At 42.5% G+C, this 23,837-nt stretch overlaps 1 protein-coding gene across 1 annotated transcript in view; it reads right to left on the reverse strand.

The window, feature by feature from the left end:
- Nucleotides 1-9,573: 9,573 nt before the first annotated feature.
- The window catches only part of LOC120065470 (vesicle-associated membrane protein-associated protein B-like), a 33,262-nt gene continuing 18,998 nt past the window's right edge, over nt 9,574-23,837 (reverse strand). Inside the window, exons 3-6 of the mRNA XM_039016514.1 lie at nt 17,882-17,985; nt 15,048-15,128; nt 12,593-12,775; nt 9,574-11,342 (exon numbers count right to left, since the gene is read on the reverse strand). Of these exons, the coding sequence (XP_038872442.1) occupies nt 11,184-11,342; nt 12,593-12,775; nt 15,048-15,128; nt 17,882-17,985 (527 nt within the window). The 3' untranslated portion in view covers nt 9,574-11,183. The remainder of the gene's footprint in view (nt 11,343-12,592; nt 12,776-15,047; nt 15,129-17,881; nt 17,986-23,837) is intronic.

The raw sequence follows: 23,837 nt of genomic DNA on the forward strand, positions 1-23,837 counted from the left end.
GTTCTGTGAAAGAACGGACGAAAGATTGTAGCTGGCTCCGGTGGTGCAGTCAGAAAAAGCTCAAGAGGAGAAGATCCATATGAGTCACTTTCAAAGGCAACATACTGTTCAGATTAACTCCTCTCATAATAGTGATGGTGGCTGCTAGACCCATGAGGTCATCTTTCGGGTTTGAGCAAGTGTACTCCAGGCTTGGATTGAAAATCTAACGAAAAACCAAGAGGGAGAGAAAAAAAGACGGAAGATGACTGGCATTTATCAGAACACTAATGTACAGGATTGTCATTTAATGGACTCTAAAGCCTCCTAAATCCATGTTCCACAACTGGGCCAATAACAACACATGGATCCACCATGGTTATGTTCCAGGATGGCTAGGAGGAGGGTGGTGATGACTGAGGAAGGCCGGGGAACGACCGCTTTTTATAGTCTGTTTGCGGTTTCTGTTGCGCGCCATAAAAGCTGAGCGTCAGGCAAGGGCGAATTACGGGCTAACCTGTTTGCAATCAAGCCAGTGGCTCGTTAAAGGCATCCGTTAAAAATAAATTATAAAAGTGCTTTTAACTGCTCCCTATTTGGTGAAAGCAACTTTTTCCAGGGACATGCGTCGTTGTGTGCCAACTTGGCTGGGGAGTTAATTGAATGGGCTGTTCGTTGAGCAGTTGACTTTGGACGAACGTTTAGCCAGTGAGTTCTGTTAGCAAAATCAGAACCAGAACCATTGTAGTGCCATTGTACCTGATGCACAATGCTAATCTAAATATGTGCTCAGACAACCAATTATCTGGACAGCTTCACCAACTGTGGGAAAGTCTGGATTCTGAAGTGGGGTCTCCGAAAAGTGTCACACTTCCTGCAGGAAAAGAATGCTCCGTAAAATAAGTAGAAAGATGGCAAGCCAAACATGCTGAGAAAGGTTTCCTTTCAGCGAAACAGGGTTTCCAAACCTCAGACATTTCGGTGGGTTTGTTTTACTAATGCCCTGTGAGAGAACACTTGATCCAGTCTTTAGAATGTACAGTCTTGGCCAAAAGTTTTGAGAATGACACAAATATTAATTTTCACAAAGTCTGCTGCCTCAGTTTGTATGATGGCAATTTGCATATACTCCAGAATGTTATGAAGAGTGATCTGATGAATTGCAATTCATTGCAAAGTCCCTCTTTGCCATGCAAATGAACTGAATCCCCAAAAAACATTTCCACTGCATTTCAGCCCTGCCACAAAAGGACCAGCTGACATCATGTCAGTGATTCTCTCGTTAACACAGGTGTGAGTGTTGACGAGGACAAGGCTGGAGATCACACTGTCATGCTGATTGAGGTCGAATAACAGACTGGAAGCTTCAAAAGGAGGATGGTGCTTGGAATCATTGTTCTTCCTCTGTCAAACATGGTTACCTGCAAGGAAACACGTGCTGTCATCATTGCTTTGCACAAAAAGGGCTTCACAGGCAAGGATATTGCTGCCAGTAAGATTACACCTAAATCAACCATTTATCGGATCATCAAGAACTTCAAGGAGAGCGGTTCAATTGTTGTGAAGAATGCTTCAGGGCGCCCAAGAACGTCCAGCAAGCGCCAGGACCGTCTCCTAAAGTTGATTCAGCTGCGGGATCGGGGCACCACCAGTACAGAGCTTGCTCAGGAATGGCAGCAGGCAGGTGTGAGTGCATCTGCACGCACAGTGAGGCGAAGGCTTTTGGAGGATGGCCTGGTGTCAAGAAGGGCAGCAAAGAAGCCACTTCTCTCCAGGAAAAACATCAGGGACAGACTGATATTCTGCAAAAGGTACAGGGATTGGACTGCTGAGGACTGGAGTAAAGTCATTTTCTCTGATGAATCCCCTTTCCGATTGTTTGGGGCATCCGGAAAAAAGCTTGTCCGGAGAAGACAAGGTGAGCGCTACCATCAGTCCTGTGTCATGCCAACAGTAAAGCATCCTGAGACTATTCATGTGTGGGGTTGCTTCTCAGCCAAGGGAGTGGGCTCCCTCACACTTTTGCCTAAGAACACAGCCATGAATAAAGAATGGTGCCAACACATCCTCCGAGAACAACTTCTCCCAACCATCCAGGAACAGTTTGGTGACGAACAATGCCTTTACCAGCACGATGAAGCACCTTGCCATAAGGCAAAAGTGATAGCTAAGTGGCTTGCGGAACAAAACATCAATATTTTGGGTCCATGGCCAGGAAACTCCCCAGACCTTAATCCCATTGAGAACTTGTGGTCAATCCTCAAGAGGTGGGTGGACAAACAAAAACCCACAAATTCTGACAAACTCCAAGCATTGATTATGCAAGAATGAGCTGCCATCAGTCAGGATGCCACGACTGTAGACTACAGAGAAAATGGACAACAAGGGCCAACGTGCCTACATTTTTTTTGGAGCATCTCACCTCATCATATGGATATGGATGGCCGCCTTTACCCCTTTATACGCAGCAGAGCCCACACATTAACCCTCGCCACAAAGCCAAACTGGTGAAAAACTTTACATCACTGTTTGCACCCATGACTTCGATAAACTTCCTCTCACACTTTTGCTCTCATTTCAAGCTGTTAAGAAAATCCCATTATTTCTGTGCGTATATGAGCTAAAAACATCAGCTGTATTTTAGCTTCTCTGGCTCTGAGAATGCATCGCTATTATAAAATGTTAACTCCTTTCCTTGTCGAAACAATTAAAGTGCTGTGTACGACCACAGATCTGCTGCATTATGGGTACTGTACTGTTGCCTCATCAGCTGCCAGGAACAAGGGCCTGTATATCATGACCTAATGTTAATCTGGAAAAATGGAGAAATCCTCATTAAGTTACTTTGAACGAACCTATTAGGTCCCACTAGTCAACAGCCAGTTATGTTGTCTCCCACTGAGAAACAAAATATACCTTTGTGGATTGAAGGTACCCTAAAACAGCTACTGTTTCTATTGGCAATGCTCTATATCACAACATGTGCATCGAAGAGCCATCACAATGTTTCTGGAAAAGCTTCAGCAGTTATTGTCCCCCCCCCCCCAAAAAAAAAGACGCAATGAGTGCTAGTTGTCATGACTCCAAAAGATCTGGCATACTCCTGCTTCCAAATCCTATTTAGACAGTAATGGTCCCATGTATCAAAATTGTAACATGGTCTTTGCATATTTACAGGTTGAAATGGGTTGCATGCAATCGGCTTCCTCGTCAGACAAATATTTATGCCTTGAGGGCCATTAAAAATGTTCAGGGTTACACTTACAGTGGGGCAAAAAAGTATTTAGTCAGCCACCAATTGTGCAAGTTCTCCCACTTAAAAATATGAGAGAGGCCTGTAATTTTCATCATAGGTACACTTCAACTATGACAGACAAAATGAGGGAAAAAATCCAGAAAATCACATTGTAGGATTTTTAATGAATTTATTTGCAAATTATGGTGGAAAATAAGTATTTGGTCAATAACAAAAGTTTATCTCAATACTTTGTTATATACCCTTTGTTGGCAATGACAGAGGTCAAACGTTTTCTGTAAGTCTTCACAAGGTTTTCACACACTGTTGCTGGTATTTTGGCCCATTCCTCCATGCAGATCTCCTCTAGAGCAGTGATGTTTTGGGGCTGTTGCTGGGCAACACGGACTTTCAACTCCCTCCAAAGATTTTCTATGGGGTTGAGATCTGGAGACTGGCTAGGCCACTCCAGGACCTTGAAATGCTTCTTACGATGCCACTCCTTCGTTGCCCGGGCGGTGTGTTTGGGATCATTGTCATGCTGAAAGACCCAGCCACGTTTCATCTTCAATGCCCTTGCTGATGGTAGGCTTTGTTACTTTGGTCCCAGCTCTCTGCAGGTCATTCACTAGGTCCCCCCGTGTGGTTCTGGGATTTTTGCTCACCATTCTTGTGATCATTTTGACCCCACGGGGTGGGATCTTGCGTGGAGCCCCAGATCGAGGGAGATTATCAGTGGTCTTGTATGTCTTCCATTTCCTAATAATTGCTCCCACAGTTGATTTCTTCAAACCAAGCTGCTTACCTATTGCAGATTCAGTCTTCCCAGCCTGGTGCAGGTCTACAATTTTGTTTCTGGTGTCCTTTGACAGCTCTTTGGTCTTGGCCATAGTGGAGTTTGGAGTGTGACTGTTTGAGGTTGTGGACAGGTGTCTTTTATACTGATAACAAGTTCAAACAGGTGCCATTAATACAGGTAACGAGTGGAGGACAGAGGAGCCTCTTAAAGAAGAAGTTACAGGTCTGTGAGAGCCAGAAATCTTGCTTGTTTGTAGGTGACCAAATACTTATTTTCCACCATAATTTGCATATAAATTCATAAAAAATCCTACAATGTGATTTTCTGGATTCTTTTTTCTCATTTTGTCTGTCACAGTTGAACTGTACCTATGATGAAAATTACAGGCCTCTCTCATCTTTTTAAGTGGGAGAACTTGCACAATTGGTGGCTGACTAAATACTCTTTTGCCCCACTGTATGTCTGCAAAGGACAACAAATAAAATCTAAACATACGGTGGTTTACTTGTTGCTCAAACTGTTAGAAGCAGGAAGGTTATTTTCCCCATGTACTTGAACAAGTTACAGACAATGGTCCGCACATTGCCAATACTAATTATGACATACAGTTAACACCAAGAAGCCTATTTGATGGTGAATACGTGTGCTTGATGCATAGTTTAATGTAGTGCACTTGGACAGTTAATGTTTTATATGTTTTTTAACTTGGAAACGCAGCCAGACCTCAGTTTTATTGAAAAAACCTCAATGAGTACCAGATTCATTAAAATAAAGAGGTGATTGAGCTAGACACTAGCACATTAGAGGCTGCTGCCTATATTAAGACTTGAAATCACTGGCCACTTTAATAAATGGAACACTAGTCACTTTAATAATGTTTACATATCTTGCATTACCCATCTCATATGTATATACTGCATCCTATACTATTCTACTGTATCTTATTCTATGCCGCTCTGACATTGCTCATCCATATATTTTTATATTCTTAATTCCATTTCTTTACTAGATTTATGTGTGTTGGGTATATGTTGTGTAATTGTTAGATATTACTGCACTGTCGGAGCTAGAAGCACAAGCATTTCGCTACACCCGCAATAACATCTGCTAAACACGTGTATGTGACCAATCAAATTTGATTTGACTTGACAGTTGTTGGATTAAAGTCACAACCCTCAATCAAAAGGGGGAGGAAAACATTTAAACTGGAGCACAAGTGACCACAGTCCTGACCTGTGAAACCTTCACAATGTCTCATCCTACAGCGGATTCTGTTTCTAGGAGGACAGTTACATCTGCACAATCTCTCCTGTGACAGACATTGATTTGAATATAAATTGAGTCAGCTAGCTACGTAGAGTGACATTTGCTGATATGGGTTCAAACATCAGCACAACCTAATTTAGGATTGAATTAATTCAGGCCTAAAAGGCAATGTAGCCATAGACCGGCACCTTCTGGGACTCACTTTGTCAGAGTCTGCCAGCATTCAAATAGCTACAGTGTCTTCAGTCACACCCCTTGACTTATTACACATGTTGTTGTGTTACAGCCTGAATTCAAATTTGATTCAATATTTATTTTTTCGCCAATACCCCATAATGACAAAGTGAAAACATGTTTTTAGAAATGTTTGCACATAAATTTAAAATTAAATACAGAAAGATCTAATTTGCATAAATATTAAAATACCCGAATCAATGCTTTATGGAAGCACCTTTGGCAGCGATTACAGCTTTGTGTTGTCTTGGGTACGTCTGTATCAGCTTTGCTTTGGGGATTTTCTTCCGTTCTTCCCTGTAGATTAAATTAGATGGGGAGTGGTGGTGAACAGCAATCTTCAAGTCCTTCCACAGATTTTCAATTGGATTCAAGTCTGGGCTTTGCCCAGGCCACTCAAAGGCTTTCACATTCTTATTCTGAAGCCATTCCAGCATTGCTTTGGATGTATGGTTGGGGTCATTGTCCTGTAGGAAGGTAAATTGTCACCACAGTTTAAGGTTATTTACACTTTGAAGCAGGTTCTCATCAAGGATTTGCCTATTTTTGGTTCCATTCATTGGTCCCTCTATCTTTACTTATCTCCCAGTTCCCGCTGCTGAAAAGCATCCCCATAGCATGATGATGCTGCCACCACCATGCTTCACGGTAGGGATTGTTAGATGGGTGATGAGCTGCACCTGGTTTCCTACAGACATGGCGCTTTGCATTTAGGCCAAAGAGCTACCCTTTTGTCTTATCAGACCAGTCTTTTGCCTTATGCTCCGAATCGTCCACGTGCCTTTTTGCAAACTCCAGGCGTGCTGTCATGTACCTTTTTCTCAGGAGTGTCCACTGTCTGGCCACTCTACCATAAAACCCAGATTGGTGAAGTGCTGTAGAGACTGTTGTCCATCAGGCAGGTTCTCGGCCAAGGAAGTCCTGTCAGAGTGGTCATTGGGTTCTTGGTCACCTCCCTGACCATTATCCTTCTTTCCCAGTTGCTCAATTTGGTCGGACGCAAGCTCTAGGTAGAGTCTCGGTAGTTCCATATTTTTACAATTTCCACACTCTAGAAAAAATGTTATAACCATCCCCAGATATATGCCTCATCACAATTCTCAGCAATCTACAGATTGGACTTCATGGTATAGTTTCTGCTCTAACATGCACACCAACTGTGGGACCTTATATAGACAGGTGTGTTTCTTTCTAAATCATGTCCAAATAATTTAATTAGCCACAGGTGGACTCCAATCACGTTGTAGCAACATCAAGGATGATCAAAGGAAATTGGAAACACCTGAGCTCAATTTGGAGTGTCATAGCAAAGGGGTGTAAATACTTATGTAAATTAGATATTTCTCCATTTCATTTTCAATACATTTGCTAAAAAAATTCCCAAACCTTGTTTTGACTTTGTCAATATGGGGTATTGTGTGTAGATGGGTGAGAGATAAAAAATATATTGACTCTATTGTGAATTTAGTCTGTAACACAACAAAATGTGGAATAAGTCAAGGGGTATGAATACTTTCTGAAGGCCTTGTATGTACACTACAGGCACAATTGGAACCAATCCAGTCAAGGGCCAAAACTCAAACATCTAATGTGGTTTTCCTGTGGTCACTGTGGAGTAAAAAACATCTGTAGTGTTTCATCCACCAGACTATAGGTCTGTAACGTCTGTGAAGAGAATTATTGGAAACCATCCATTTCCTCATAAATCTTTATGACAAGTCTTCTGGTGTAAATTCCTCCTTAAGTGTATATAAACATTCCCGATGGAAAATTGGCACACGTCAACACACGGTGTCAATGCATAGGGTATTTCTGAGTTGACCCGTTTTCAGGTGCGTCGAATAGGGTCGATTATCCTTATCACAGTTTTGAGAACATTCCACCGCTATTTTTCTTGGAAATGACAATTCCCAAGCTGAATCGAAAAATGTAAATGAATATGGGGTCATTTCCACAACAGTGTCTCTAGATGTACAGTATCTAGGCCCCACCAATTTAAACACCACAGTTCCTACTGACTTCAGGTGCACCTCAGGAGGTCACACCAAAACCTGAAGTGCTGACAGAACGTTTACAGGGTGTTAAAGATACAATAACATGAATAAAACAACTTCTCATTTAACACCACCACACATTGAAAGCCAATTACCAGAAGGAAACATCGTTTTCAACGTAAAAAAAACAAACATTGCAAGAACCACAGCCAAATAAAGCATACCATCTATAGCTAATGTAGCAGCAGATGTCAGTGGAGATGTATTGGCTGTGAGGGGAATGCTAATTTCAGATGCTGACATTTCCCTCTCCAATATTTAATCTAAAGTAGCGACATCCAACTAAGTCCCTCTTCCCTCGGACACGGTAATGAGCTTGGACACTGTGATGAGCTTTTTACAGCTTCCTCAGCCAGAGGATGAAAAATGTAATTGTTTACCGGACCGGTATGTTGAACACAGAGGAAATTACTTCACACAGAATTAGGTAGGGTCTTTATTCATTTAATTTATTAAGACGCTACATAGTCCATCAAGGTTTAACACCATAGACTGACTACATGACTAGGAATAGGAATTTGTCTTAGACTTATTTATATACATACAAAACAGTTGCCGACTGCTTACATGGATCACGATGGTAGACAGGTCAATTTGAGTGTTTTCACAACCATTGGGACAGTGTAGCTCAGCTCAGACCTGTTCTGCCCTCCCTCTAAGCAGAATTATGCTTCACGCACAAGTAGATACAGTAGTTTACGCTCAGTCACACGTCGATACAGTAGTTTACGCTCAGTCACACGTCGATACAGTAGTTTACGCTCAGTCACAAGTAGATACAGTAGTTTACGCTCAGTCACACGTCGATACAGTAGGTTACTCTCAGTCACACGTCGATACAGTAGTTTACGCTCAGTCACACGTCGATACAGTAGTTTACGCTCAGTCACACGTCGATACAGTAGTTTACGCTCAGTCACACGTCGATACAGTAGTTTACGCTCAGTCACACGTCGATACAGTAGTTTACGCTCAGTCACACGTCGATACAGTAGTTTACGCTCAGTCACACGTCGATACAGTAGTTTACGCTCAGTCACACGTCGATACAGTAGTTTACGCTCAGTCACACGTCGATACAGTAGTTTACGCTCAGTCACACGTCGATACAGTAGTTTACGCTCAGTCACATGTAGATACAGTAGGTTACTCTCAGTCACACATAGATACAGTAGTTTACGCTCAGTCACACGTCGATACAGTAGTTTACGCTCAGTCACACGTCGATACAGTAGTTTACGCTCAGTCACACGTCGATACAGTAGTTTACGCTCAGTCACACGTCGATACAGTAGTTTACGCTCAGTCACACGTCGATACAGTAGTTTACGCTCAGTCACATGTAGATACAGTAGGTTACTCTCAGTCACACGTAGATACAGTAGGTTACGCTCAGTCACATGTAGATACAGTAGGTTACTCTCAGTCACACATAGATACAGTAGGTTACGCTCAGTCACACATAGATACAGTAGGTTACGCTCAGTCACACGTCGATACAGTAGTTTACGCTCAGTCACACGTCGATACAGTAGGTTACTCTCAGTCACACGTAGATACAGTAGGTTACGCTCAGTCACACGTCGATACAGTAGGTTACGCTCAGTCACATGTAGATACAGTAGGTTACTCTCAGTCACACGTAGATACAGTAGGTTACTCTTAGTCACACGTAGATACAGTAGGTTACTCTCAGTCACACGTAGATACAGTAGGTTACGATCAGTCACACGTAGATACAGTAGGTTACGCTCAGTCACACGTAGATACAGTAGGTTACTCTCAGTCACACGTAGATACAGTAGGTTACGCTCAGTCACACGTAGATACAGTAGGTTACGCTCTCCCTCGCTCTTTCCTCAAATCCATACTTCCATCGGCAAGTAATAATCCATAATCTGCGACAGTGAGATGAAAGAAATTGAGTGTATTGCATTTTTGACATGAATCCCATTAAGGACAAAGCAATCAAAAACAGTAGGGACAAACACAAAAGGCAGAATGGTCCCTTCAGGATATAGTTTAGTATGTTTTAGTTTTCTTGTGAGTTAAATGCAGAGACACGTCAACTAACAAAACAGTTACATTGATAGATACTGGGAAAAAACATTATTGAGAATATAGTGCATTAAAATGAACATGAGGGCAGTGATGGCTATAACGGTGAAACAAACAGACAAAGATCCAAACCTATCGATGCTGACCGTAGTGGGGTGAATGAAGCCAATGACCATGACCATACAGTTGGAGAAAGGTTCTTTAAGAGTTACGTGGACAGTCACAGCATAGTGAACGGACAGCATAAACCATTTAAATGACAGTTCTGCCTGACAGATCAACAAATGTACGGCTTGGAGAAGAAAAAAGAAAACAGACAATACCGACAGCAGTATTATTGTTGAGGTAAACCTCAGCAAAACTCATTTCTACATGTACCTTCCCTCATTCCCTCTCTCCCTTCTTTCCTTCCAGAGTAACTTGCTAATAACAGTCACAAGGTAAGTAGTTTATTCAGTGACTCAGTCCCAACCCATCCGGAGTTCATTTAGCTGCATACATTTTTTAATAATACCTCAAACCCTAAAAACCAAAAAAACTTAATCACAAAAATGAAAAAATAAAATAAAATGAAAGGGGGAAAAAAAATCTGAAGATTGAGTTGAGAAAACCTAAGGCTGAAAAGAAACATGACAATGATGAAAGCAATTAAAGTTAATTTAAAATGTCCCAAAAAATGCAATGCTCTTTAGTGGATGCATGCAATCAAGAATATACTGCCAACTTAGGTATTTATGATCAAAAGGTGAGGGGGGAAAATATTCTAGCTTGCAAAAACATAGAATGGGGAGACGGAGGGGGGTCGATTAAGGATGTTCCCCAATCACAGAGGAGACGGTCTATACAAGGCCTCTGATTGGAAGAGTCAGTTTGGTTGACAGTAGCCCTGTGCATAACCCCATCTACTTCCTGAAGCCTCTCTGTCAATTATGTTGTAAAGGAGGTGAGATAAAAAGAGTGCTGCCCACCTGGCATGACTTTACTCCAGGGTTACTATGGATTCTTTACACAGAGTGCTGCCCACCTGGCATTACTTTACCCCAGGGTTACTATGGATTCTTTACACAGAGTGCTGCCCACCTGGCATTACTTTACTCCAGGGTTACTATGGATTCTTTACACAGAGTATGCCCACGGCCTCTGGCCACTTGCGAAAAGAAATTACAATCCGTGAAAACATTCATTCACACAACGCAAACTGACTCAATCGCAAGCCCCCCCCCCCCCCCCCCACGGTGTTTAGAAAATCCTTTGCTTCAATGACTATCAATGATCTGCATTTTACCCCCTCCTACTGCTCCTACTGTATCTGTGGCGTAGGCCAGAATGATTATGTTATGATTAAAGAGATCTTGAAACAAGTTGTTGTTGTTTTTTCTCTCGTTGGTTTGTTCATAACATGAATTTTTGATTTGTATATTTTTTTATTTGTACATAAATGAACGATTCAAAACTACCCCATTGATATGGCATTTCTGAATTTAAAAAAAATCCCAAATCCGTTTGTTTCAATCCCCTGAAAGCATGCGGTTGGCCGTCTCTCGCTCGCCGCTTGCTCTTACAAGACCAACTTGCCGATGATGACTCCGACCACGAAGAAGAGCACGATGAGGGCCACCGTGCGCAGGCTCAGCCCCTCCTCCTTCACCATGGAGTGGGAGGAGTGCTGGGAGGAGGACAACACGTTGCTCTTCCTCATCCGCAGGCCATCGTCTTCCTGGAGGGGGTGGTGAAACCAAAAGAGAGGGAGAGAAGGAGAAAGATGAAATAGGAACAGAGAGAGGGTGAAGAGATAGATATGGAGACAGAGAGAAAGAGAGAAAGAGGGGGATAGAGAGGGGAGAGGGATAGATATGGAGAGAGGAGAAAGAGAGAGAAAGAGGGGGGAAAATTACCATCAGTATTATCTACATCCCTCAGTCAAAGATAGGTAATGTCTTCCATTCATTCAAAGATAGGTAATGTCGTCCACTCAGTCAAAGATAGGTAATGTCGTCCATTCATTCAAAGATAGGTAATGTCGTCCACTCAGTCAAAGATAGGTAATGTCGTCCACTCAGTCAAATATAGGTAATGTCGTCAATTCATTCAAAGGGGATGTGTAAATCATCTAAACCCCCCCAGGACTCCACCAGGCGCCAGCTTTTAACACACTTCATTTCCCAACAGCGGGTGGGGGGGGCTCTGTTAGTGTAATCTGGAGCCTGGGACGGGAGTGGCCAAAAGCAATTCCGCCTCTGGCACTACTTAAAGGGGAGGTGGCAGGCCAGCGGGTGGCGTGCTGCTCCTGAGTCTGATTCATCGTCTTTCCCCTTTAAAAGGGGAAATCTGGGGCTGCTACATCCATTTTTTGAATTTAAAATTAATGATTTACACTGAGTGTACAAAACATAAGGAACACCTTCAGTTGCACTCCCTTTTGCCTTCAGAACAGCCTCAAATCGTCAAGATATGGACACTACAAGGTGTTGAAAGCATTCCACAGGGATGTTGGCCCATGTTGACTCCAATGCTTCCCACAGTTGTGTTAAGTTGGCTGGATAATGAATATCCTTTGGGTGGTGAACCATTCTTGATACACACAGGGAAACTGTTGAGCGTGAAAAACCCAGCAGCGTTGCAGTTCTTGACACAAAACGGTACGCCTGGCCCCTACTGTACTACCATACCCCGTTCAAAGGCACTTCAATCTTTTGTCTTGCCCATTCTCCCTCTGAATGGCGCACATCACACGTCTCAATAGTCGTGTAATCCATGTCTCAATAGTCTCAAGGCTTAAAAATCCTTATTTAACCTGTCTCCTCCCTTTCATCTACACTATTGAAGTGGATTTAACAAGTGACATCAACAAGGGATTATAGTTTTCACCTGGTCAGGCTATGCCATGGAAAGAGCAGGTGTTCTTAATGTTTTGTCCACTCAGTGTATAGCCATTGATTGAATCCCAGACATCTCCTTGGTTCTCACCCTGATCTGCTTGTTCTCTTCCCGTAGCCGCTGTGCCTCCGTCTGCAACCTCTTACACTCCTCCATGACCTTCTTGACCTCGCCGTCGTCCAGGGTGGAGCTCATGGACTTCATGGACAGTGTGGAGGACTCTGACTTGAGCAGGTTGGACGACATCATCTTGTTGGCATCCGGGTCCTGGTGCTGTGGGTGAAGGGGCGGGAAGAGGGAGAGAGGGCTTAGGTTTATTTCAACATCTTGGTACATATGCAGAAACATACCTCAAATGTAATGTCACAATAGGGAATCAATATGGAGAAAGTGAATGTTGGTAACTTGTTCTGCTGCAGGCCTGGCTGGTAGTGATTGCAGTCATGTCGTACACTAAGAGAGAGGCAGGCGCGTGCACTCAAACACACACACACACACACACACTCCCCCAATCCCAATACTTCCAAAAAGAGACGCAAAAGCTGGTTTCCATTTTCACTCCCAACTACGTGGCACGACGATGCTGTTGCTTCCAGCCATGTATCTCGCTGATCATAATTAACAAAAACAACAACGGCCCAATTTCCCTGTGGCTTTGTTTATGGGGCTCATATTTTATGCTCATCCCGGGGGAAGTGATCTTCTACCATCTGTGTGTGCTTTGCAGAGTAATCACAACAATAATAAACTGTGTGAAAAGTGAGAGTGTGGCCCAGGGAACTATGGTTATGGTTGGGGCTATGGTTGGGGCTTTGGCTGGGGTTATGGCTGGGGCTATGGCTGGGGCTATGGCTGGGGCTATGGCTGGGGCTATGGCTGGGGCTATGGCTGGGGCTATGGCTGGGGTTATGGCTGGGGCTATGGCTGGGGCTATGGCTGGGGTTATGGCTGGGGTTATGGCTGGGGTTATGGCTGGGGTTATGGCTGGGGTTATGGCTGGGGCTATGTCTAAGGCTGGGGTTATGGCTGGGGCTGGGGTTATGGCTGGGGCTATGGCTGGGGCTATGGCTGGGGTTATGGCTGGGGCTATGGCTGGGGCTATGGCTGGGGTTATGGCTGGGGTTATGGCTGGGGCTATGGCTGGGGCTATGTCTAAGGCTGGGGTTATGGCTAAGACTGGGGCTAAGGCTGGGGTTATGGCTGGGGTTATGGCAAGACAAGGGGAGCTCTGCCTCTACTCCTGATGACAGGGGTTTTCTCTACAGGGATTTTCTCTAGAGTTTTAGAGACGTGTAACGGATGAGGCGGAGCGACAGGGCAAGAAAAATACGTGTGTGTGAGAAAAACAAGGAAGAGGGAGGATGACAGAAGATGGTAAATATGCAGTGAAAAAAAGCTGGTTGAGAGAATGGCAAGAGTGTGCAATGCTGTCATCAGGGCAAAGGGTGGCTACTTCTAAAATATATTTTGATTTAACACTTTTTAGGTTACTACATGATTCCATTTGTGTTATTTCATAGTTTTGATGTCTTCACTATTATTCTACAACATAGTCCAAACTTTTTACTGGTACTTTACATGTTAAGTTTGTTCACAGACTGTATTTAACGGCAATTAAATATTTTACGCTGAAATTAGCCCCCATTTCCCGACTGTTTACTATGTCCCCTAAATCAGTTAGGCACATTCCTTCATATGATGTGGGAGTGCCATGCAGTTAAATGATTCTGGGACAAAGTTACAAAATTAATTTCAAAATTATTACTGACAAAATATTGGTTCTCACTCTCTCTCCCATTTAACCAGTGGATACAATTACTATTAGAATCTCTGGATGTTATGGGGGGAGTCTCAGGAGATGGATGGGTGGGAGGGGGGACTGACAAGCAACCTCAGATGCTGGGTGGGATGGGTGGCAGGCATGCTTTCTTCGGGTCGGTGAGGTCGGCTAGGCGGGGTGGGAAACATGGTTTCCGGGTGGAAGGAGACTGAGGGGGAGAATGTGTTAGGGTTATCTTAGTATGCATTTCTCTGAGTGTTTCTGTTGTTGTTGTGTGACTGAATTATGAACATATCTGAATGATTATGACTTTGAATGTTACACCTGTACCAATGACCCCTCTTCTGAAAACAAAATAAAAAGTTGGTCACAAACCCCCCTGTAGTTATGTATTGGAGGGCAGTCCATAAGCACAGAGGATCTGGAATGGTCCAGATCCCTCCCAATGTGTTCTACAACTAATAAAACATTTCAGAAAAACGCTCAGTGCTGTTATCCTCGCAAAGGTTGAAGTATTGAAAACAGTAGTGTCAATAATTTTGACCCCTACCTTTTTGAGAGAAAAAAAATATGACTTGTTTAACAAAATCGATTTCTCTGACAAATTGTATTAGTATAAAATAACATAAATTCCCCATTTATTTGAGCATACAATATGGCTCAGTACTTGAATTATGTATTTTATAGTAGGCTGTCAATTTTTTGGGGAGGCAACTATATAAATATTGCAAGAGAAAAGTAATAAGAGAGAGACTATGAACCCACCGTTTTCTCGTTCTCCGCCGGCAGCTCAAAGACACACCTCAGTTTGGAGTCCATCAGCTCCTCTGGCTTTGCCTCCTTCCACTGCAGAGAGAGAGGGAGAGACAACAGCCAACAATTGTCAGCCCAAGACCGGGGAAAGCAAACTGGACAGTGGTTTACCGGCAGTGAGATTTGTTCCCCCATTGTCTTCCTCCTCCACTTGTGTGAAGTGTCAATCAAACCTTTCTGTTCTGTCACAATCAAGAGGCTTCAGACTCGGCAGTGTTTTGTTTTTCACTAGGTTTGGGCGGTATCCATATTTTCATACTGTCCTTGTGTCATCCCGGAGTATGCGGTATTACAGGCACTGAACATGAGGTTGCTATTTTAAAAAACGCAAAAGACCCCACTGAGTCTCTGTAATCCGAAGGTTAGCAATGCTAACGTGTACATATACGAATTACACTGGGGATTGTTAGCGAATTGCTAATGAGCACATGCAAACATTTTATACAGGACATACATCCCAGCTCATAAACTTATACATGTAACAAAAAAAAGGCTACTCACAGTTTTCTGCACAAAACTAATCTTACACAGAAAGGATCTTGATCCAGGTTGGAATTCTCTGCCGTTATCAAGAAAAGCTTGATTTTGCACAAAGCTTACCACTTGGATAACTAGCTACTAAGTTAGCAGACCAAATGCACAACTGCAATTTAGACACAGTTAACTTAATAGTTAAGATATCTGTCTGGAAAATATTTAGTTGTGAAGTGTTACCAGATCATTGCATGCTGCACAACAGTGAGAGTGGCTCACGAACAGGATGGGGTCAAGTCCATTTAAATTCCAGTCAATTCAGGAAGTACAATGAATTCCAAACTTTAATTCCAATGCCTTTCAATTAGGAAAATCTGGAATTGGAATTTGGTTTACTTCCTGAATTGACAGGAACTGAAATGGAATTGATCCCCAACCCTGCTCACGAGGCTCGGGTCTCTCGTCGTTGTGCGCTTGTAAACAAACAGCGTGATGGCTCAGCTGTTTCAGGGAACTACTGGTAAGCTTCATAATGAAAAATAATCGAACACATAAATTGAAGAACGCGATCTGCTTTATTTCATAACCGAGTGCCCAAGTTGACTGCAGATATTTACTTACAAAATCTAAATAAATATGACAATTAAATAAAAAACTGAAATTAGTTTTAAAGGTATTGAAAATCATCCCGTGGGTATTTTAAAATACCCCAGAAAGCGGTATACCACCCAAACCTATTTCTCACCTATCCTAAGTGTGTGTTCCTGTGTGTGTGTCTCAATTGTAATAGCAAACCAAATTCTCAAGAGTCCTGTCACTGCAGGGAAAGCACACAAGAGATCACTTAGGCCTACTTCCGCACGCAAACGAGACCGAGAGAGAAGTAGAAAGAGAGAGAAACAGAAAGCGAGAGAAACAGAAATAGAGAGAAACAGAAAGAGAGAGAAACAGAAAGAGAGAGAAACAGAAAGAGAGAGAAACAGAAAGAGAGAGAGAGAGAAACAGAAAGCAGTGACAGCGGAACAAATGTTTGTAAGGCTTGTTGGTCCTCAATCAAGCTGTGGGCCTAGCCCGGGTTCTTTGTCCTCGTCATCTTCCTCAGGGTGTGTGACCCTTGGCCTAGACTGATTTATGGATTTTGTGGTACGCAAAGCATGTGTGTGTGTGTGTGTGTGTGTGCTAGGGGTGATTGTCAGGTATGCATGATATATTAGTCATATCTGTATCGGCAAATAAATGTCAGGTATGTTTTAAGTTCCAACGTTTATTTGCCACGTGCACAGGATACAACAGGTGTAAAACAGTACAGTGACAGTCTTACCTTGAGACCTCTTTACAACAATGCAGTGATAATAAAAAAAATATATATATATATAAAAAAACTACAATGTGAGGTAAAGAAACACGCGAATGCAAGTATATACAGGTCAGTGTCAGTACCTTATTCAATGTGTAGGGGTACTGGAGTGGTTGTATATACAGGTCAGTGTCAGTACCTTATTCAATGTGCAGGGGTACTGGAGTGGTTGTATATACAGGTCAGTGTCAGTACCTTATTCAATGTGCAGGGGTACTGGAGTGGTAGTATATACAGATCAGTGTCAGTACCTTATTCAATGTGCAGGGGTACTGGAGTGGTTGTATATACAGATCAGTGTCAGTACCTTATTCAATGTGCAGGGGTACTGGAGTGGTAGTATATACAGATCAGTGTCAGTACCTTATTCAATGTGCAGGGGTACTGGAGTGGTAGTATATACAGATCAGTGTCAGTACCTTATTCAATGTGCAGGGGTACTGGAGTGGTAGTATATACAGATCAGTGTCAGTACCTTATTCAATGTGCAGGGGTACTGGAGTGGTTGTATATACAGATCAGTGTCAGTACCTTATTCAATGTGCAGGGGTACTGGAGTGGTTGTATATACAGATCAGTGTCAGTACCTTATTCAATGTGCAGGGATACTGGAGTGGTTGACGTGTGTTTATACATAAAAAGTGACTGGTAGTAGGATATACATGTCAACAGAGCTGAAAAGTGACTGGTAGAAGGAATATATAAATACGTATGGTAATATACTAGTGGTAATATACACTAGCAGTCAGAAGTTTTAGAACACCTACTGATGGGTTTTTCTTTATTTTGACTATTTTCTACATTGTAGAATAACTATGAAATAACACATATGGAATCATGTAATATCCAAAAAAAGTGTTAAACAAATCAAAATATATTTTATATTTGAGATTCTTCAAAGTATGTGTGTGTGTGAGAGTGAGTGAGTGAGAGGATGGAGACGGGACACACTCACCACTCCCTCCATGTCTGTCATTTCGGGGGGAGCCAGCATGGACTGCACCATGAACTTGTGTTTGCTTTTCTCGTTGGGGTCGTAGTCGAAAGGCTGCAGCATCACTGGGAGAAGGGCACAGCAGAAAGAAACATAAATATACATACAGAATTGTGTTCCTTAGGCGCAAAACTGAAGAAACCTGAAAGAGGAGGGGACTGCTGATGGACCTGTCCATTAAGAAACCCAGATTTTCGTTTTGCATTTCAAAATGTTTTGCTATGGTTTGCCCTAGGTCTATGCGCTCTGGGACAGCAGAGCGCCTCTATAGCGGAGTAGTGCTTATATATGATCCCTTTCCAGACAATAGCAAAGTTATCTGTCACTTGGTCGTATCTCGCTGTCATTATACTATAGTTAAGATTACAGCTATTTTTGTTGACTCATAAATCAATTATTCTATTAAGAATCAGGGCAGGCATACAACTTCATTGGTGGGTAAAAAGAATATGACTGTTGAAAATGTGCATGTTCAAAGTCAATGAGCGTTATAGGGATAGTGCGAGATTTTGGCAATTGGATGTCTCTGCGTGCAGTTTGATTGAAGTTGCTAACTGGCGTTAGCGCAAAGACTGGGAGTCTGTGTGGTAGTCTATGGGATCAGACTTCCACAGACTCCCATTCATTGCGCTAACGCTAGTTAGCAATCACTCGCGAAACTACCTTCAACTTCAATGAAATGCGTGCTTTTGTCAGCACATTCTCCTAATTCAGTGTTTCAGTTGAAGTACTCGGATTTAAAGGAGATTTAACAAGTATTCAAACGATAAACGATGTGGTACCCTATTCCTTTTATAGCGCATAAAGGACCCTTACCAAAAGTAGTGCACTATAAAGGGAATAGGGTGCCATTTGGAATGTCATATTCATGTTACCATGACTGCAAAACATTGACGGATCTACATAACTCCACACCGATGGCAATTTTTCTAACAGCTTCAATGTTTTTCACTTTAACATTACAAATTGCCCTAATAAAAAACAGGTGTGTCTGAATATTATTTTACCCATCGTCTCGTCACATCATCCAATCAAGTGTTATTTGATGTCATTCCAATGACCAAAAGGTATTTTCAAGCTGTTCAAATGATTTACAATGATCACTTTCTTATGTTGGCGTCTCAACTGCTCTGGCAGGGAATAAAATGGGTATTGATGGGTAATCTTTTTCCTCATATTCATTACTGTTTTAAGAGGAGCGCGTTTGGACTCAAAAGGCTGCGCGTTTAACATCAATGCCGACTGTGGGAGTGATTTCGGGGGAGCTATGGCTAACTTTCTTTCAAAACAAATGACCTCTTCATTTCAAAGCCAGTGCTAGCGCTCTCAGATGTGGCGAACTAGGACGGCTCTCGTATATGGCACATGCCAATTCTCTCCGGAGTACAAACAACTTCACAAGTGTTCTTGTATGCCATTACGGCAATCAAGCAAGTTCAATATTGCAAACCAAAAACAGACGGCTGAAACAGATTGACATCCTGTTGCAGTCAGACCCAATTTGCGCAGCCATCCACCGTGGGTCCAAAGGGAAGGAAAGCATGTACGTTCTTTGAGGGTCATTAAATAATCTAAAATATGTCCCAAATTTGTAAAAAAATATGTTTAAAAACTCACACGCTTTGAATGACATAACTAAGCCGGTCCTGACAGAGCTCCTTTTTATCCTGTGATATATTATGGACACCTTCATATGGGGGATAACGTTCCTAATATTCAGAGAAGTTAATTGTAGTAAAACATTAGACAACAATTTGCTAGTTTTTCCTTACTGGTTCTTGATTGAGCTATTAGAAGGAGAGTTGGGAGTGTTTAAATAATTGGGTCCCTGGGGACTAAACTATGGAATTATTATCCATATCAACCTCAAAGTCTAGTGAATCCATTCACAAAGGAAAAACCGAGGGAGGCCATGACTACTGCTAAATACCACAAGCTACGACTGAGAGAACAAGGGCCCCAAGCACTCTGAAAGCTATAGTGATAGGATTGTATGGTTAGGCCTATAGGCTACTTCCAGCATTTTAGCAGAGATTAGTATATATATAAACTTTTGCCTCTGAAAGTGCCCTTAAACTAAAAAGGGGTCCCCTAAGTGGAAGAAATAGTGCAGAAATTATATTGTTAGCTTAACTAAGGATTGTGTGGTTTCAAGAGTTAACAAATTGATTGAATTTCCATGTGTACTGTATAGCAATAATTCATATGCAGTTCAAGAAGAAATATCCAAAACTCTGTAATGTTCCTTAGTGGTTTCTTGAGACACACCATCTCAATAAACCGCTGGTGAGCATTAGAGTTGTGGATATTTCTTCCTTCAAGTAATGTCCCATCCAAATGGAGTGAGATGATTCATGAAGCAACTTCATCACTCTAGATACTGATCTCCGCCTTGATCAGGAGATTGGATCTCACAATAATAATGTGGACCAATAATGTGGAACAATAATGTGTCCTGAGGAAAAAGTTGGCAAAACATTGGCAAGCCATAAGGAAAGGAATTGCATAAGCTTTTTCTATAGAATGTTGAAATGTCTTGAGGGCTTAAAACTCCTTCAATTTGTTGACACAAGGCCCTTCTCGGTGCTTTCGAGAGCTCCATAGTTTCTAGGGCTGGGAATTGCCAGGGACTTCACAATACAATATTAGCACGATACTTAGGTGCCGATACGATATGTATTGCAATTCTCACGATTCTATATGTATTGCGATGCGATACTGCGATTGTATTGCGATTTGATGTTACAAACATATTGCTCACTATATGTCTGTTGCAGAGGGACAAGAGAGAGCATGAGAAAACAGAAAATGAGTTGGAAATAAAAAGTGCTGAAAACATGTCGCAATATGTAACTGTATCGATCCCCCCATCACTAATATTTTCCCATAGAACAGCAGCACAATACCAATCAAGTTGAGCATCTCTGTGGTGTGCGTTTAACATATAACGTTTTGCGGGGGTTAACCTAAGCTTCAAAAGCACAGTGTGTGTCTCCAACTAAGCCTGCAAATTACACATTAGGGATTTTAGATATCCTTTGGCAAAGTGTTCCCTTTCGGTCTAGGAAAAGTGTTCCCTTTCGGTCTAGGCAAAGTGTTCCCTTTCGGTCTAGGCAAAGTGAATTTCCATATTGCCTTTTGTGCTGCTCTGTTTACAATTAGAGAGAAAAGCCTCTGTTGGAGGAGAAGGGCTGTGGCTGTCTGAACCTGGGGTTCTTTGTCGCCCACTACAGATTCCCTTGGTGACTCGAAGTGTGGCCTGACACTGAATCCAGCCAGTGAAAATGGAGCCGGTAGCAGCAAATAGCCATGTTAGTGGACCCAGGAAACTCTAGCCAGGTCCTGTCTCCCTCAAAGAGCAGTCCCGGGGTGAGAAAACAGCTGTTGGTCCAAGGGGGGCAGAGAGAGAACCCCATCTCTAGCCAACAGAAAGCATACGGTCTGCATACTATTCTGCAGAACTGCCTGGACTTCTCAACTGATTTGACAAAATACTACTTTACATAAATACATCCTGTACACATTATAGCTCCAATGATTTGATTCTAAGAGGTGCAGGGATGTCACAATTTTGGTCTTCACCGAAAGGAGGGCCACACTGAAAATGGGTTATATTGCCTCGCTGTCACAATCTGCCCAAAAGCATTTCTGTATCCGTCGTTTTTCTATGCTCTCCTACTGTCTAGCTGTTTATTAGTGGGCTTGATGTGGTGAAGAGAATGTATATTACCGCAGGGGTTGCTATTAAGCTCTCAAAAGCACTTGCCCATCGGGCAAGTACAGTTAATGTTTTACTTTCCCAAAGGTCGTGGTCACTTCCCCCAAAAATGTAAATGGTCTGTTACATGGACATTGGTTAAAATGGCAAGGACCTTTCATTTTAACATTGTTTGAATGCGCCAGCACACTTACCACAACATTCAATCCCATTTTTTAAATAACTTGCATGCTAATTCTGTAAGGAAGTTCCATTACTTAGACAGACTTCTGTTGAAAAAGGTTAAAGTTATACAGTACCAGTCAAAGGTTTGGACACACCTACTCATTCAAGGGTTTTTCTTTATTTTTACTATTTTCTACATTGTAGAATAATAGTGAAGACATCAAAACTATGAAATAACACATATTGAATCATGTAGTAACCAAAAAATTGTTAAACTAATAAAATCAAAATATATTTATATTTGAGATTATTCAAAGTAGCCACCCTTTGCCTTGATGACAGCTTTGCACAATCTTGGCATTATCTCAACAAGCTTCATGAGGTAGTCACCTGGAATGCAATTAAATTAACAGGTGTGCCTTGTTAAAAGTTAATTTGTGGAATTTCTTTCCTTCTTAATGCGTTTGAGACAATCAGTTGTGTTGTGACAAGGTAGGAGTGGTATACAGAAGATGGCCCTATTTGGTAAAAGACCAAGTCCATATTATGTCAAGAACAGCTCAAATAAGCAAAGAGAAACAACATTCCATCATTACTTTAAGACATGAAGGTCAGTCAGTCTGAAAAATGTCAAGAACTTTGAAGGTTTCTTCAAGTGCAGTCGCAAAAACCATCAAGCGCTATGATGAAACTGGCTCTCATGAGGACCGCCACAGGAAAGGAAGACCCCCAGAGTTACCTCTGCTGCAGAGGATAAGTTCATTAAAGTTACCAGCCTCAGAAATTGCAGCCCAAATAAATGCTTCAAAGAGTTCAAGTAACAGACACTTCTTAACATCAACTGTTCAGGAGACTGCGTGAATCAGGCCTTCATGGTCGAATTGCCACAAAGAAACCACTACTAAGTATCCCCCTTTCCCAATCCCTTGCTAAAGGAAACCATCCTGTAGCACAAACTCCAAAAAGTTCTGGGACACTAAAGTCCATGGAGAATAAGAGCACCTCCTCCCAGCTGCCCACTGCACTGAGGCTAGGAAACACTGTCACCACCGATAAATCTACGATAATCGAGAATTTTAATAAGCATTTTTCTACGGATGGCCATGCTTTCCACCTGGCTACCCCTACCCCGGTCAACAGCTCTGCACCCCCCACAGCAACTTGCCCAAGCTTCCCCCATTTCTCCTTCACCCAAATCCAGATAGCTGATGTTCTAAAAGAGCTGCAAAATCTGGACCCCTACAAATCAGCTGGGCTAGACAGACAATCTGGACACTCTCTTTCTAAAATTATCCGCCGCAATTGTTGCAACCCCTATTACTAGCCTGTTCAAACTCTCTTTCGTATTGTCTGAGATCCCTAAAGATTGGAAAGCTGCCGCGGTCATCCCTCTCATCAATGTGGGAGACACTCCAGACCCAAACTGTTACAGACCTATATATCTATCCTACCCTGCCTTTCTAAAGTCTTCGAAAGCCAAGTTAACAAACAGATCCCCGACCATTTTGAATCCCACCGTACCTTCTCCGCTATGCAATCTGGTTTCCGAGCTGGTCATGGGTGCACCTCAGCCACGCTAAAGGTCCCAAACGATATCATAACCGCCATCGATAAGAGACATTACTGTGCAGCCGTCTTCATCAACCTGGCCAAGGCTTTTGACTCTGTCAATCACCGCATTCTTATCGGCAGACTCAACAGCCTTGGTATCTCAAATGACTGCCTCGCCTGGTTCACCAACTACTTCTCAGATGGATTTGACACACTGAACTCTGAGGGCCTGTTGTCCGGTCCTGTGGCAGTCTATGGGGGTGCCACAGGGTTAAATTTTTGGGCCGACTCCTTTCTCTGTATACATCAATGATGTCGCTCTTGCTGCTGGTGATTCTCTGATCCACCTCTACGCAGACGACACCATTCTGTATACTTCTGGCCCTTCTTAGGACACTGTGTTAACAAACCTCCAAACAAGCTTCTTCCGTGGCCTCCTACTGCTCTTAAATGCAAGTAAAATTAAATGCATGCTCTTCAACC

The sequence above is a fragment of the Salvelinus namaycush genome, chromosome 20 (assembly GCF_016432855.1).
Source record: "Salvelinus namaycush isolate Seneca chromosome 20, SaNama_1.0, whole genome shotgun sequence".
NCBI lineage: Eukaryota > Metazoa > Chordata > Actinopteri > Salmoniformes > Salmonidae > Salvelinus > Salvelinus namaycush.